At 39.5% G+C, this 16,548-nt stretch overlaps 1 protein-coding gene across 1 annotated transcript in view; it reads left to right on the top strand.

Annotated features, from left to right (window-relative positions):
• Nucleotides 1–2,232: 2,232 nt before the first annotated feature.
• Nucleotides 2,233–16,548, top strand: part of LOC126273370 (GPI ethanolamine phosphate transferase 2) — a 78,126-nt gene continuing 63,810 nt past the window's right edge. The window contains exons 1-2 of the mRNA XM_049976920.1: nucleotides 2,233–2,663; nucleotides 2,860–3,058. Of these exons, the coding sequence (XP_049832877.1) occupies nucleotides 2,491–2,663; nucleotides 2,860–3,058 (372 nt within the window). The 5' untranslated portion in view covers nucleotides 2,233–2,490. The remainder of the gene's footprint in view (nucleotides 2,664–2,859; nucleotides 3,059–16,548) is intronic.

Below are 16,548 nucleotides of genomic sequence, written 5' to 3'. Positions count from 1 at the left end.
GTTCCAACATTTCGACGGAATCCAAACTGATCCTCCCCGAGGTCTGCATCTACCAGTTTTTCCATTCGTCTGTAAAGAATTCGCGTTAGTATTTTGCAGCTGTGGCTTATTAAACTGATAGTTCGGTAATTTTCACATTTGTCAGCACCTTCTTTCTTTGGGATTGGAATTATTATATTCTTCTTGAAGTCTGAGGGTATTTCGCCTGTCTCATACATCTTGCTCACCAGCTGGTAGAGTTTTGTCATGACTGGCTCTCCCAAGGCCGTCAGTAGTTCTAATGGAATGTTGTCTACTCCGGGGGCCTTGTTTCGACTCAGGTCTTTCAGTGCTCTGTCAAACTCTTCACGCAGTATCGTATCTCCCATTTCATCATCATCTACATCCTCTTCTATTTCCATAATATTGTCCTCAAGTACATCGCCCTTGTATAAGCCTTCTATATACTCCTTCCACCTTTCTGCCTTCCCTTCTTTGCTTAGAACTGGGCTGCCATCTGAGCTCTTGATATTCATACACGTGGTTCTCTTCTCTCCAAAGGTCTCTTTAATTTTCCTGTAGGCAGTATCTATCTTACCCCTAGTGAGATAAGCTTCTACATCCTTACATTTATCCTCTAGCCATCCCTGTTTAGCCATTTTGCACTTCCTGTCGATCTCATTTTTGAGACGTTTGTATTCCTTTTTGCCTGTTTCATTTACTGCATTTTTATATTTTCTCCTTTCATCAATTAAATTCAATATTTCTTCTGTTACCCAAGGATTTCTAGCAGCCCTCGTCTTTGTACCTACTTTATCCTCTGCTGCCTTCACTACTACATCCCTCAGAGCTACCCATTCTTCTTCTACTGTATTTCTTTCCCCTATTTCTGTCAATTGTTCCCTTATGCTCTCTCTGAAACTCTGTACAACCTCTGGTTCTTTCAGTTTATCCAGGTCCCATCTCCTTAATTTCTCACATTTTTGCAGTTTCTGCAGTTTTAATCTACAGGTCATAACCAATAGATTGTGGTCAGAGTCCACATCTGCCCCTGGAAATGTCTTACAACTTAAAACCTGGTTGCTAAATCTCTGTCTTACCATTATATAATCTATCTGGTACCTTTTAGTATCTCCAGGGTTCTTCCACGTATACAACCTTCTTTCATGATTCTTAAACCAAGTGTTAGCTATGATGAAGTTGTGCTCTGTGCAAAATTCTACTAGGCGGCTTCCTCTTTCATTTCTTAGCCCCAGTCCATATTCACCTACTATGTTTCCTTCTCTCCCTTTTCCTACACTCGAATTCCAGTCACCCATTACTATTAAATTTTCGTCTCCCTTCACTATCTGAATAATTTATTTTATTTCATCATACATTTCTTCGATTTCTTCATCATCTGCAGAGCATGTTGGCATATAAACTTGTACTACTGTAGTAGGTGTGGGCTTCGTATCTATCTTGGCCACAATAATGCGTTCACTATGCTGTTTGTAGTAGCTTACCCGCATTCCTATTTTCCTATTCATTATTAAACCTACTCCTGCATTACCCCTATTTGATTTTGTGTTTATAACCCTGTAGTCACCTGACCAGAAGTCTTGTTCCTCCTGCCACCGAACCTCACTATTCCCACTATATCTAACTTTAACCTATCCATTTCCCTTTTTAAATTTTCTAACCTACCTGCCCGATTAAGGGATCTGACATTCCACGCTCCGATCCGTAGAATGCCAGTTTTCTTTCTCCTGATAACGACATCCTCCTGAGGTGTCCCCGCTCGGAGATCCGAATGGGGGACTATTTTACCTCCGGAATATTTTACCCAAGAGGATGCCATCATCATTTAATCATACAGTAAAGCTGCATGTCCTCGGGAAAAATTACGGCTGTAGTTTCCCCTTGCTTTCAGCCGTTCGCAGTAACAGCACAGCAAGGCCGTTTTGGTTAATTTTGCAAGGCCAGATCAGTCAATCATCCAGACTGTTGCCCCTGCAACTACTGAAAAGGCTGCTGCCCCTCTTCAGGAACCACACGTTTGTCTGGCCTCTCAACAGATACCCCTCCGTTGTGGTTGCACCTACGGTACGGCCATCTGTATCGCTGAGGCACGCAAGCCTCCCCACCAACGGCAAGGTCCATGGTTCATGGGGGGAGGGTCTTCTGTTATGTTCCTATATTATAAGCATACAGTTCCGTTGAGTGACGGATCTGGCTGTTGCTAGTAGTTCACAGAGATCAGTAACGGTACAGTGGGCTGAATCATGGCTGAATAATGGTTGACTGTTGTGTCGTGTTGACAGAGCTGGTTGTTGCGCTGCGTTGGTAGTCGATAATTCACATCAATCGATACCATCGTCTCAAAGGACAGAGGTTGTAATCTAATCAAATCAACACAACAGCGTGGTCGGCTTTGAAACATCACTGTCACGCATTTCCCTGTGTTATGAAAAGATAGTGTGTAGTGGTGGTTGCGAATGCAGGGATTTCTTATGATCGAGTAGTGTACAAATGAGATTTGTTGTTGGTAACGACGTTAGAAATAAGCAATGTGGTTCTCTTTGTTATCTTCTAATAGTGGTGTGTTTCATGGCATTGTTTATGTTTGGTTTCTTCCCGACATCATACGTGCAGTCCCGTAAGGCGACAAAAGATGATATTCCTTATTTTGTTGGCAATACTAGGTGCGTAAATATAGAACAGCTTTAATGAATATTGCGTGATCGTTTGTGTCTTGAAATTCTAGGCTATAGATTCGTAAATATTACATATTAAAGGCATCGAAAAAATTTCCTCTCTCATAGATCTGATTGTTATTAGAATCTAATAACTATAGAACTAAATGTGCCGTAGTATTCAGAAAATGCGTTTCTGTTGTAGGGTGAATGCAAGCGCTTTGTACAAACCGCTTGTAAAGAAATTGATAATAATCATAATAGATGCCTTAAGAGTGGACTTTGTTGAAGGGGAAACTGGGCTGAGAAACATGCCTTACACCGCATCTTTGATTAAAGAAAGTGCGGCATGCCAGTACGTAGGAAGAGTTAGCCCACCCACAGTAACAATGCCAAGGATTAAGGTATGTTGATTAAAAGTAGAGGCACAAGTATTTGTGAATCTGTTGGCTTCCAAAAGTATTCCATCTATTTTACCATAATCAAACCAACATATACCAATGAACAGAGACTTTTAGAAATGGAATGAAGTCCGGGCTAAAGGAAGTATATGTTTGTGCATATTTTCACCTCTCTGTTCACTTTGAAAGGACATGTTATGTATGTCTACAATCCTAAATAAATAATTCATTTGTCCATAGATCATAAATAAGTTATATATTAGTGTTATCAAGAAAGCAATTACCTACTTCATGTAAAGACCTTAAAGATAAAGAGGAGGTTAAATATATAGAGAGATGTTTATTGTATTGTCATTTATTTTCTACTCGATTACTTATTATTGGTGTATTGCAGTTGCGTACTGCTGTTCTTTGATCAGTGAGTTTTAGCCATTTGTGATAACCGGCTGACAGTCTGTCAGTCATGGACTAGGAGTCCAGCAATGAGCGACATGCGGTACTAAGGGGAAAATGGGTGGCAATGAGGTCAGAGCTGTAGGGATGGTGTTACATATGTGATGTAGTTATAAAATGTAAGTGACTACTGGAATGACTCACAAGAACAGCCTTGGCAAATATATTATTTTCTACAGTTTATGTCTCAATTTTGTCATGTTGCAATTCAGTACTCTTCACAGTGACTCTTAGCAGTATTAATATTGTTAGCATTGTGCACATAGACTTCTTTAGTACTGAGCTTCCCAAACTTCATGTTATTTTGGTCTCTACCCGATGACTGGCAGTTGGTTTTATGCGTTGAGTGCCACATTCATGGCTCATCTCCATTTGTGATACAACTAAAAAATTGCTAATACCTTCAACATTTTTTATGTGTGTAAGCCAAATTTATCATCCCTCTGCCTTAATTTTCTTTTTTAATGTAACTAATATTTGTAGCCAACTAACATTTTGTGATACCTGAAACGGACAGCCTCAGTTTTGTCCAGAATTGTATAAAATTAAATGTCTTTATGACTATTGTTAAGTGACACAGAATAACAATACAATACTCAACTACAATGATCACAATTTCAGAATAGGTGAACAGTGGACTGTCGGTTCACTATTTCTCAAGAAGTTTCAAGTGTAATATGGAACATAAGAGGAGCTGAATATGAGTAAAAGTTTTTCTTTATAATAGTATAACTGATGCCAAAGTAATGTCTATCGCTGGGATTTCCCCAGTAGCATCACAACAGACAGTGACATTTGCATGTATTGATTCTGAAATGTCACCTACATGTACGTCACATGTCTAGATAGTTATCTGCTCTTGCACTGTTGTTGCTCTGACTTGTCAGGTTTCAAGACATTAGTCTGTGAGCCATAATATTTTCATTAAGAGTCCTACCACACTGGGATGCCACAGCAGGTCTGATGGCAGAGATGCCAAACTGAATGCCATTGAGCCTGTCGCACCAGGTAGCTAACTGAGTGTGGCGTGTCTGCCAGCAGAACAGCAGCCACAAGCCCTGTTGGTGCTGCCAGTTGAAGACGACGTCTTACGGTTGCTCCCACACCAGGAGGTCAGCAGACTTGCCAAGTGCTACCTGCGACTTAGCTTTTTCCACCCATGTGAGCACTGTGGATAGATTTGACACCAAGTATTTTATCTGCAAGATTCAGGTGGGATTAACAATTTGGGATACTCTATCTCTGAGCTATTCAAACCACAACCTGGGGGGAAAGGCTTTGGGTAATTATAAGTGCAATGAATGAAGCCCAACTCAAAGAATAAGCCTCTCCACTTTACAATCACATTGAAAATACTTAGAACAGCACACTTACTGGACTCAGATCTGTTGCAAATCATGGAAATTATCAATCCGCAGTTTCCTCACAGTCTGTCCCTGATGCAACACTCCAATCACAAGAACTTTACATCACAGACAGCCCATTTTACTACCCAGGATATGGGTTTTCCTCTAAACTTCTGGACTGAAACAGCACAACTATGTGTCCTGCTGCAGCAAGTGACGCTAATGGTCCGATACATCAGACATGGTAGAATTATTTTAAGATGTAAGAGTTGTAAACAAAAGGGACAGTTTTCCTACTTTTTGTGTAAAACATTTGTAAATCGAATTTCAATTTATAATAATACACTTTTCAAATAAAAACTAAAACATCATGCCTATGTGTACTATAAATTTACATCTAGAGCTGTAAATGTCACTGCAGTTTACAAATATTAGCTACAAAGGAGACAGGTGGAAAATCATTTCATCTCATGAACCTCACCAACTTGAAATTCTCACAAATTTTTTAAGTCGTCATACAGTGTGTGAAATAACCCATTCGTCACGGTCAGCAGTGAAGTAATGTACCTGGAACTCCTTCTCCTGCATTCTCTTTTTATTTTGAACTAGCACAGGTAATTACTACCTTTCTGCAACACAGGAGATCAACAGTGCATATTTCATCAGTGCAATTCCTTGTGGCCCCTATGCAGTCCGCATTTGAACTTGTCGCTCTGAATAATGGCGGACATTTTCTTCATATCCAGGATTCCTCAGAATAATATTCCTTAGTTTAGTGATGCACACTGTACCCACTGAACTAGGTGTTTCCACCAGATACATTTGCAACTCAGAAAACAAGTCTACACCTGCATCTTTCAGTGATAGAAATGTGGACCCTAGATGTTGTAATGCATCAAGTATAAAAGGCGTTCGAAAAGAAATGAGCCGGAGTCTGGAATGCACAAATTAGTGACTGTAGGGTAATATCGTGGTGTGTGTAACGAGGTGTGGTTCCAACCAGAGTGTGGAAGTTCAGAGCCCATTGATAGAGGGAATGCATGCACATCACGTGACTATACAGAGCTATGATATGGAGATGTCAACAGAAGTGCAAAGAGGTGTTGTTCGTTCTCTGACAGCAGGAGGAGTAGGAGGAACGAACATTCAGTGATGAATGTCACAAGTGTACAGCAAACACTGCATGTCCCTTGCAAGGGTCAAGGCGTTGCACAAGCGCTTCATGGAAGCACAGGTGTCGTTAGCCAATGATGCATGGTCTGGAGCACCACCCTGAGTTACCGATGACATCGTCCGGCTGGTGGATGCTCTCTTTACGCAGGATCGCCGAGTGACAGTGAAAGCTGTAGCTGCCGTGGTCGGATTGAGCATTGGAAGTGTTCACACCATCATGAAGGAACGACTATACATGTGCAAAGTGTGTGCCCAATGGGTGCCCCCACAGTCTTCAACCACACCAGGAAGCATGTCGAATGACCCACTGTCTTGCTCATCTGCAGCGCTATGATCGGGAAGGGAATGCGTTCCTGGCACGACTGGTGGCTGGAGATGAGTCATGGTGTCATCACTTTGAACCAGTGTCAAAACGACAAAGTCTTCAGTGCAAGCATCCAGGGTCACCACCTCAAGGAAAGGGGGGGGGGGGGGGACACCAAGGCTGTCCACATGAGCTCAGGAAAGGTTATGCTGATGTTTTTCTACTATGACCAAGATTGCTCCCAGGCGATTTTACCATGGGACCATTCTGCTCCATGAGAATGTGAGGCCTCATATGGCCAACACAGTCATGGCACTCCTGCTGAAATTCAAATGGGAGGTTCTTGGCCACCCTCCATACAGTCCAGACTTCTCTCCCTGGGATTACACCATTTTTGGTCCCTTTAAAAAGGCTCTGAGGGACAAATGATTCACATCAGATGACGACGTCCAGCTGTACATGTGGAACTGGTTAAAATTGCAGCCCTGGGAATTTTCCACCACCTTGTGTCACAGTGGGACAAGCGTCTCAACAGTCAGGGTCAATACTTCCAACATATAGGTGCTGGTTTCTGTAATTATGCTTCCGGCTCGTTTCTTTTTGAATGCCCAGCACCCCTTGTATATGCTGGAAATGAGCTCTTAAAAATGACAAGGATTCAATAATCTTGTTATTCTTAAGATTTGTCTTAGCTTTTTTGATACAAGCTGATTCACTAGAGTTGAGTGTGTATATTACCTCTGACTTTTTGGTAGTGTTCATTGTAATATAAAGCTGCCAGGAGTCGGGTGCACCAACATGTAAGTATGGGTTCAGGTGAGAAGAGAATGTTTGGAGCTATTTCCTCAGTTAGGAGTTTTGAGAAATACTTTTAAGAGAGGAAATAATACCGTTAACCTCAGCACAATTATTTCTCACTTTCTTTGTGAGAAGATGAAGGATATTGGTAAGGCAGGTGCAATGGATCACACTGGGATATAATTCTTTCAGTGCTGCTCCAATTTTAATGTATAGGTAGCACAGTCTGTCACCAATGGCAAAAATTTCTCATTCCAATCATCTCCAGGCCATAGAATGCGTATGGCATTCCTGATGGTGCAGGCTTTGTCTTTTCCAATTCTTAACACAGGAATCTGTGGGATTTTCCTGGTGTCACGGAATCTAATTTCCCCATTGCAACATTAGCTATAAATCTACCACAGGTGTTAGTGGTCTTGTTGACTTAATGCCAATTTCAGTGCTCATCAATATCTGTTTTAATATCAGCAATAGCCTTCTCATATACTTGTTGCAAATAATTTTTGTGCAATGTCGATTCGTCTGGAATACTGCAGCCGCTGATATTCTACAGGAAGCCCTTAAATTTAGTTTTCTGTAGTGTATTCCAAGGCACATTAGCCAACACTAAATCATCAGACATGTGTGGAGTAAAGCTGCCCACTGCACTGCTTGTCATAGACGAAAATGATGATTGAATCTGTTGTTTGTTCTCTCTAGTGACACTTTTACTATGAGTCACAGAATCATTGTGTTGAAGGTAAAATGACTTTTTATTGTGACTTACCTAAAATTAAAACAAACAAACAAAGACTAAGAAGATGGTAGTAACAAAATAATAAGAATGTGATCATGTAAAATTTAAACTGTAATTGAATCAAATATCCATGTCGGTAAACTAATTTTAAATTCCAATTTGAAAATCCATGGAAAGAAGGCAAGCAGGAAGATTAGCAGATAATGGAAATGGTATAAAAGAACTTCTGTTTACTTACTTTTTTACAGGCTTCGTAAAAAATGACGCTGCCATCAGTCATGAAATTGGAGTCTTCAGCTTAGGCATGACAGTTTCATTTAGAGCACACTACTCAATGCGAGCCAACCCACCACGCAACTTTACTGCGTAACTACAAAACTAGACTGATTTAAGTGTCACCGATTTGTTCCTTTAGTACACCTCCCTATTGTAGGATGGCACTTAAGTAAGGGCTGGCTGGGTTTGTGCCAATGTGGTGGCATGTGGAAATGTCAAAATGAATGCACAGTGTTGGTTACAGTGCGACCTGTATTTCTTATACCTTCCAAACTACCAAAATAGTAGACTCTGGTGTCACTTATAGAGCAGCATGCTGACACATTATCATGTTATAAATATAAGTGACAGTGTGGTATACATATTCTTGATTTCAGTGCAGTGTATAAATTTATTATGTCTCTTCTTAAAGTGCGAGAGTCGACATTGTTGATTTTCCTTAGTATTAATTTTTTGTGATTGTGTTGTTTAGCCCTTTTAAGGCCTTTTTAGGTTCTATAATGTTAAAACCTACCAATCTGGGCTCTGGAAATGAGCATCGATGAAAAGTGCATACCAAAATTAGCTCTTTATTGTACCACTTCAGGAAGGTGCACTATGGGATATTTTTTTTAAAAAAACTATTGAGATTATGTTTGTAGAACCTGTTACTGGTTGTTAATGACTGATTGTGTAAATACATCTTACACAACATGACAATGGTAGTATATTTAAGAATTTATGGCCCCTTTCAGGCTAATGAAATAATAGTAATAATAATAATAATAATAATAATAATAATAATAATATGATGATGATGATTATAGCAGGTAAGTGTCCTGTAAACACAATAAAACTTGGCACTTTTCTGGGAGTGAAGGAATCTGTGAAAAGAGGATGAGTTCAGGTTTCTGTGAATCCACCCGTGGCCATTTTTAGCTACTAAATAATACGATATGCTGTAACATTGTAGTAAGCACTGTGAAATGCAGTGTTGATTCCAGTGTACTGCCTGCCACACAAGAAAGAGATGGGGCTTGTTGTTTAAATGGAGAAGAGCAGGCCAAGATAGAAAATTGTTTGGTGTTATGAATAATAGTTCACCTCCACAACTGAGTGGTCAGCATATCTGACTACCACATCCAGAACCCATGTGCAATTCCTGGCATCACCAGTGATTATTTCTGGGTGTGAGTACTGGAGTAGTGTCCTTTCAACATCATGATGTCAATTGAGGAGCTACTTGAATGGGAAGTTGTGGCTCCAAAGTCTGGAAAGCCATCAATGGCTTGGAGAGCTGTGTGATGTCACGCCGTACTGTATTCAAATGAGGTCTTTGTTGAAACATCACAGATATGTTAATTAATTGTTGCATTCACAGAGCGTGCTGTAAAGAATAATAATTCCACTTTCTGCCAGCAGGCAAAAATATTATGCTATAAGCAGTTGGAATGTGAAATTTTTCCCGTTTTGATGTCAGTATACTGTTGCTTGGTGACGTGTTTTTGATTTCCTTTGTGTAGTGACTGTTGGTGCAAAGGGCTAAGAATGTTGAAGTTTTCCATGTGAAACACAATGACTATTGAGAAGAAAGACTGTGCACTGGCGGTAATGTTGCTTTATCAGGTTGGCAGCAGTAACAGTGCTGTATTGCAGGAACGCCGCCAACAGGCACAGCTATGGAGACCCCCATGTCAATAAATGGGCTAAAGAATATGACCTATAAATGTGGAAAAACAGGTGAATTAGGTGGTGGGGCACAGAGAGGGCCAGCCTCATTCCTTTGGCAGATGTGGGTAAAGTTGCTGTAACTATAGCTGACCATGCAGCACACACCTGAAATTCTGCAACCAGTGCTCGAGCTGTGTCATGGGAATTCTTTTCACCCTGCTCAAGAGTTCAAAAGATTTTGCAGTGCATTTTACACTGATATCTCTATAAGATTCAAAATGTGCACCAAATGAAACTCCAAGATAGGCTGCAGTGGCATGACTTTGCCCGTCGCTCTTTTTTATGCATGGGAATGAATGGCACATTTTACTCTGCACGGTGCTGTGAATGTGCAGGACTGTCACGTATTGGGTTTTGCTCTGCCATATGCTGTGCAGCAACATCCATTGCAGTCAGTTAACATGACTGTGTGGTGTGGTTTCACAAGCTCCTTCATTCGCGATTAGTTTTTCTTCGAGGAGATGACACCTCACTGGTCTGTTATAAGTACAGTGACATCTCACATTATAAGGCCCTTTTTGTGGAACATGTGATTCCAGCTTTGTGAGAATGCAAGTATGTCCACATGACTATTTTTGTGCAGGATTGTGTGGTAACATGTCACTTGCCATATGAAAGGTTTGCTTCAAGAAACCTTTGCTACCAACCACATCATCTCTAGGCAGTTTCAAGATGTATGGCCTTCAAGATACTCTTGACTGCAATCCTTGTGACTTATGGTTAAGGCTGTACCTGAAAGATCATGTCGCCCAGGGATGTATCTGGACTCTTCCTAATCTGAAGGATAATATATGATGACATATCACTCTGATTACAGCAGGTATGCAGCGAGCAACTGTCGACCATACTATGTTATCGATGCAGCATAACCTAATAAATATGCTAGAACCAGCGTTGTTATGTGTTTGATTGTTTCTTTCCTTTTTGTGTAGCCACATCACATTCTTACTGCTTATTGCGTCATTTTTTCATCTAGTGGCATATAGTGGAATTATTACCATTTTTTTCCCCAGCATACGCTGCGAGTACACTACGATGTTTAAGCATCCTGTGTTAACCTGACACAGTATTGAATAAAACAAGAAAAAATAACAATGTACATTAATGGTGCTCTATCTTGAAAAACATTCAGAATAGGAAACAAGTGCATACAAAGGCTTTTTTATTTATTTATTTATTTTTTTTTTTCAATTGATCATTCCTGTCATATCCCTGAATATTGACCATTCCTCTGTATGTACATATGAGGAAAAAATGTTTTTTTATGAGTAATAATTAAGTTTGCATTAGTATTAGAGGAGAAAGCTTGTAAGGGCAGACAAAACTGGAGAAATCTGAAAGAAAAGAATGCTATGCAGAGATGTAGAGAATAATACGTGGTAGGAATTAATGTATGATGTCATCACCAGTTATAAGACTGGTGTCAGTAAAAAAAAAAATAAAAAAAAAATGCTACAACAAAACAGGAATGTAAGCGGTACAAATACAATTATTATTGATATGCAAAAAGTAAAATTGTTGACATTTAGTTGAGCAGTTTACTTTTGCAATATTCTTTGAGAATTGTAATTGTTTTTCTATAGCTCCAAATTTTGCTGCGTAATTTTATCAATTTGCTCATGTAGAATGCACTAATATGGAATGTCTGGCATTACTTCACAAAGACTGGATTCTGAACCGAAAAACCAGTTGTCTGTTACAATTAGAAATGCCGAAGATGCAGCACAAAGCAAAGAATGCAGACTTACTAAAATACAGAAAGTAACTATCAGTCGCAAAGTGGTTGAAGACAGTTTCACATCTGTAGCCATTGAAATATAACTGTTTAACTGTTTCTCTGGAATATATTAGTCTGGTCTGTATATAAAGCAACATTATGGGTCCAGCTCAGGATGGTAAAACTCTGTTTTTATCCCAAACAATCCATCTACAAACAAACCTGTAGTACAGCAATGGGCACCTGCATGGCACCATCCAATGCCAACCTATTCTTGGGCCAACTAGAGGAATTATTCCTAACCACCCAGAATCTCAAACTCCTCACATGGTTCAGATTCATTGACAACATCATCCAAAATCTCTATCTTCTACCCCATTCACTTCTCTCGGTCCTCTACCTGTGGCCATCACGTCTGTAGTGGTAAACAACCCCTCTACATATGTGCCAAGAAACAGATTTCTCACGTGTTGTATTTCTAGTCACTTAACGCATGCTGATAGTTTCCTTTGCTTTTAAAGGATTAGATCATGATGAATTCATCTGACAGCGACAAACTGTTATTGGTGGTACTATTGGAATGTATTGTGATGGCTGCGAGAAAATGAGAGACTGAAATGACTTGAAATATGGTGAGGCAATTCATGGCTCTTTCATCACAATAATGCACCCACAAATTTTTTACTGTTGGTGCATGACTATTGCACAGAAAATGAAATCATTGTGCTGCCTCTTCCTCTGTACTTTCTAGAAGTGGAAATGGTGTTGGGAGACGTGTATGAATTATGGAGGAGACAATGCACAGTACGTAAAAGGTAGGCATAGAAAAAATTTGTGGAAAAAGTTCCAGAATTTTCTGAACAGACCTCGCCTATAACCACAATAAAACACATAAGAAAAAAAGAAAAAGAAAAAAAAACCTTGTTGAGAGTGCAGAGTGGAGTTCTGTAGTCTGGTGTGAAAGTCTTCAGGAACCTACCATCTAGAAACAATAAACTGAGAATCCTTATCACTTCGTTAGAAAGTTTAAAACACACTTTGTTAACCACTCAAGATTACTTGATTGTCTAGATTTGTGAATAAAGGATTCGTCATAAAATGCAATCTTTCACAGCTGGTATTTACATCTTGGATGATTTTTGTTTTATATGAATTCGGCCATGGTGCAGAGCATATTTCTCTGCCTAAATATTTTGTCTTCCAATGCTGGAAACATCATCAGAGGCTATAAAACTTAGATAGCAATTTCAAATTTAAAGAATCTTATTGAGCCCATCTGTTTTTATATTTTAAAGCTGTTCAAAAAATTGGATGACCGGGCTAAAATAATTTATGAACTACAGTACTTGGTGGATGAGCTCAATCATTTAAGAACCAGTTCCAGGAGAAACAGTGACTCTGAAAAAGAGATAAATAGTGCACTACATCCCAAAAGGTCAGGAACTTCTAGTGCAAAAGAATGGACCAAAGAGAGAGTTTTCCTCTTTCATAAAAACTGTCACAGATTGCATCAGTAGAATACTAAGTAGATGCAGTGTTGACACAGTGTGTATATGCACAAGAAATGTATGCAAATCTTTGAACGCTGCAGAGGACCTAGAAAGCTGCTTGCAACAGCAATTGTCATCAGGGGAACTCTAATAAACTGGTTGTAGTAGCTCAGCCCTGAGACCAGGAAGCCACCAAATTTGTGTCTTCGATACTATGATTTTATCAATATCCAATTGTTACTATGCTAGAATCTACAGAGAGGCAATAGAAATTCAAAAGCACAAAAAACTTGAACAGAAGAGGAGGAGGATTGAAGTTAGATAAGCTGTGAGCCCAAGTGCCAAAGGAAGAGATCACACTACACACATTCTTCTGTGGCAGGCCAGTATAGAGGTGTGTGCAGAAACAGCTAAGTGAAAAAATCCATGCAATATGCATGTTTTGTGTATATGTAAAAGCTGACTTTATAATTTTCCTTTGTGTGAGAGGGTGTGTATTTGCATTTGAAGTTCTAGGTTTGTATCTCTTACTGATTACATTGCTTCTGCATACTCTTTCATTGATTGTATCAGTATCTATTTATATTGTGAAATTTTGAACATTCACGAGTGTTGTGATGAACTTTTACTGTTATCATCAATTTTAAGCCTAAGTTTAATTGTGCTCTTTTAAAATTTTGGATAACAGGAGGTCTGTCATTCTTCAAAACAATTTTTCTCTAATTTCATTCTATAAGTAAGTGAGAAGTAAGTTATTTTTGAGAATTTTCGGACGGTTTCAAAACAGACAGTTGAAAGTGTTTTGGATATGTAACCTATCGCACAGCAAATTAGCATTTGTGATTCACAGTTACTGCCAAAGAGTATATCACCTGAATTACTTTGTATATCAATGCAAATAAATGTGCATTTTTGAGAATTTCCAAAGCTGCTATTGTCCTTTGCATAATCTAAAAGTAATTTGTAGTAAATTGGCGTTCATAATTTAGTTACTGTAGCAGATATTCTAAATAATATATTGTGTTACATCAAGTTTTCACTTAAAGAGGAGTAGCCCTACATATTATTTACATTCATTGTAAATTAACTCTATTTTCGAGTTTGCTAACAACTACAATTAATCCCAAAACATTTTGGGAAACAAGTAATTTTTGCCATAGGTTTTTGTGTTTCCTGAATAGAAATCTTGTTTTGTGTATTTGTTTCAATTCTTACAGCAAATTAGCACTTTTTATCTCAACAGATTAAAAGATAATCAATGGGCTTGATTTAAAGTTATTTATTCACTGCCCTGTAATACACTGCAGTAGCTATAATGCAGCCCCACCCTGAATGCTGTTCTCAAACGTGGGATGAGTGGTTTCATAAGCAGCTGGAAATCACCTTGACTACAGTCAAATGATTGGCAACTGCTGCAAACCGGTGTGTTGTAAGAGCTTCCGAGAGTCGTGTACCAGTGAAGGCGGTACAGATGTCTCAAGAACTATCCTTTCAGTTGTATCCCATCTCCTCAGCAGATAGTGCAGGATCTGTCATTACTTGTCCACTGGGGGTGGCATCTCAATGGTAGATCCAGGTGTCCGGTAAAGGATGGATGGGGACTAGGGACGACTTAGGGTGTTGTACTGATCTCCGTAACCAACAAATTTGAATTACCGTCTTTTTGCTGTAACTGAGCCACCGGGACTCATGTCACCTGTTCGAAGGAAACCTGTTCTGTCCAGTGTCAAAAGGAGGCAAACATAAAGGGGTAGGGGTCTATTTATTATCCACAGTTAAAACGTATTGTAAATGATGGTACCCCTTAGGGAAATGGCAAAAAGGACAGGAAAGGACACCAGGTGCACAATGCGTGTATACCTGGAGGGCTCATTTAACATGATGAAGAGGCTATTCCAGCAGCCATTGAGGTGAGGCAACATGGTGCAACCAACTGCAGATTGTGATGCACACTGGAACAAATGAAGCCTGTCATCTGGGCTCCAAGAACCCACTTGGGTCATTCCAATGACTGGCACAGAAGATTGAAAAACAAACCTTGTGCATGGAGTTTCTACTAAGCTCACAATTTTTATCATTGTCCTCAGAACTGATTGTGGTCCTTTGGTTTTGAGTAGAGTGGAAAGATTGAACCAGATACTTCAAAGGCTCTGTGACAGGCTAGCCTGAGACTTCCTGGGCTGATGCTATAGGCCAGAGAACTGCAGGGTCCCCCTAATTGGGTCAGGTGTATACTACTTATCAGAGGCTGTTACTCAGGTAGCTGACTCTGTGCGGTATGCACACAAGAGTGTTTTTAGATTAGATGACTCCGCAGCCACCCAGGTAACGATACTTGTAAGAAACCCAGAAGTATCAGTGCAAGACCAGAAGAAATACTTGCCATTGGTGAGAGCATTAAATTCCTAATAGTTAAGTGCTGAAGCATTTCCAACAAAATGCCAAGAGTTTGAAGTGCTCCTGAAAAACAGTGAAGCTCACATAAATTTAGGCACAGAAAGGTGGTTGAAATCTGAGATTGATTGCAGTGGAATTTTTGGAGAAAATTGGAGTGTATATCAAAGGCATAGACCATTAGGAAATGGAAGTGATTTATTTGTCGCAGTAAGTAACCAAGAATCTCAAATCCACAGAGATGAAAATTGAAGTTGCGTGTGAGATTGTTTGGGGTAGACTCAATATCAGGGGGTGGGCATAAAATGAGGACTGGATCCTTGTATCGCCCATCAGACTCATCTGTTAATGTACCGATATCTTTAGAGAAAACCTCAGTTCACTTGTGCAAATTCTGCAGTCATAGTGTAATCCACATTGGAGACTTTAATTATCCAACAATCAATTGGAAAAATTACAGTTTTGTTAATGGTGGGATTGACAAGAAATCCCGTGAAACGTTACTAAATGCCTTTGCTGAGAACTACCTAGAATAGATAGTTATGAACCCCACTCATGATGAAAATATATTGGATCTGTTGGCAATAAATAAACCTGACCTCTTTGAGGATGTCCACATCGAAACTGATATCAGTGACCATGACACAGTTGTGGCAACAATGATTACCAAAGTAGAAAGGACAACGAAAACAACCAGAAAGATATATATGTTCTGTAAACTAGATAAAATGTCAGTAGTGTCTTACATCAGTGAGGAACTTGAAACTTTCAGCACTGGACAGGAGCAAGTACAGGAACTATGGTTCAAGTTCAAGAAAAGTTGACCTGCTCTGGATAGATATGAATCCAGGAGAGCAGTTCATAATGGGAGGGACCCTCCCAGTCACTTCAAAAGAAACAGTGGTTACTACGTAATAGGTTAAAACAAAGCATAGGGCTATAGATAGAGAGATGCTGAATGAAACATGTTTGGCTGTCATAGAGACCAATGCGTTTCACAAAACCCAAAGAAACTATGATCATATGTAAAGGCTGTTAGTGGAACCAAAGTTAGTGTCGAGTCCCTAATGAATGAGACAGGAATTGAAATTGAGGT

Source organism: Schistocerca gregaria, chromosome 5, assembly GCF_023897955.1.
Source record: "Schistocerca gregaria isolate iqSchGreg1 chromosome 5, iqSchGreg1.2, whole genome shotgun sequence".
Classification (NCBI taxonomy): domain Eukaryota; kingdom Metazoa; phylum Arthropoda; class Insecta; order Orthoptera; family Acrididae; genus Schistocerca; species Schistocerca gregaria.
This window is presented reverse-complemented; position numbering and strand designations above follow the sequence as displayed.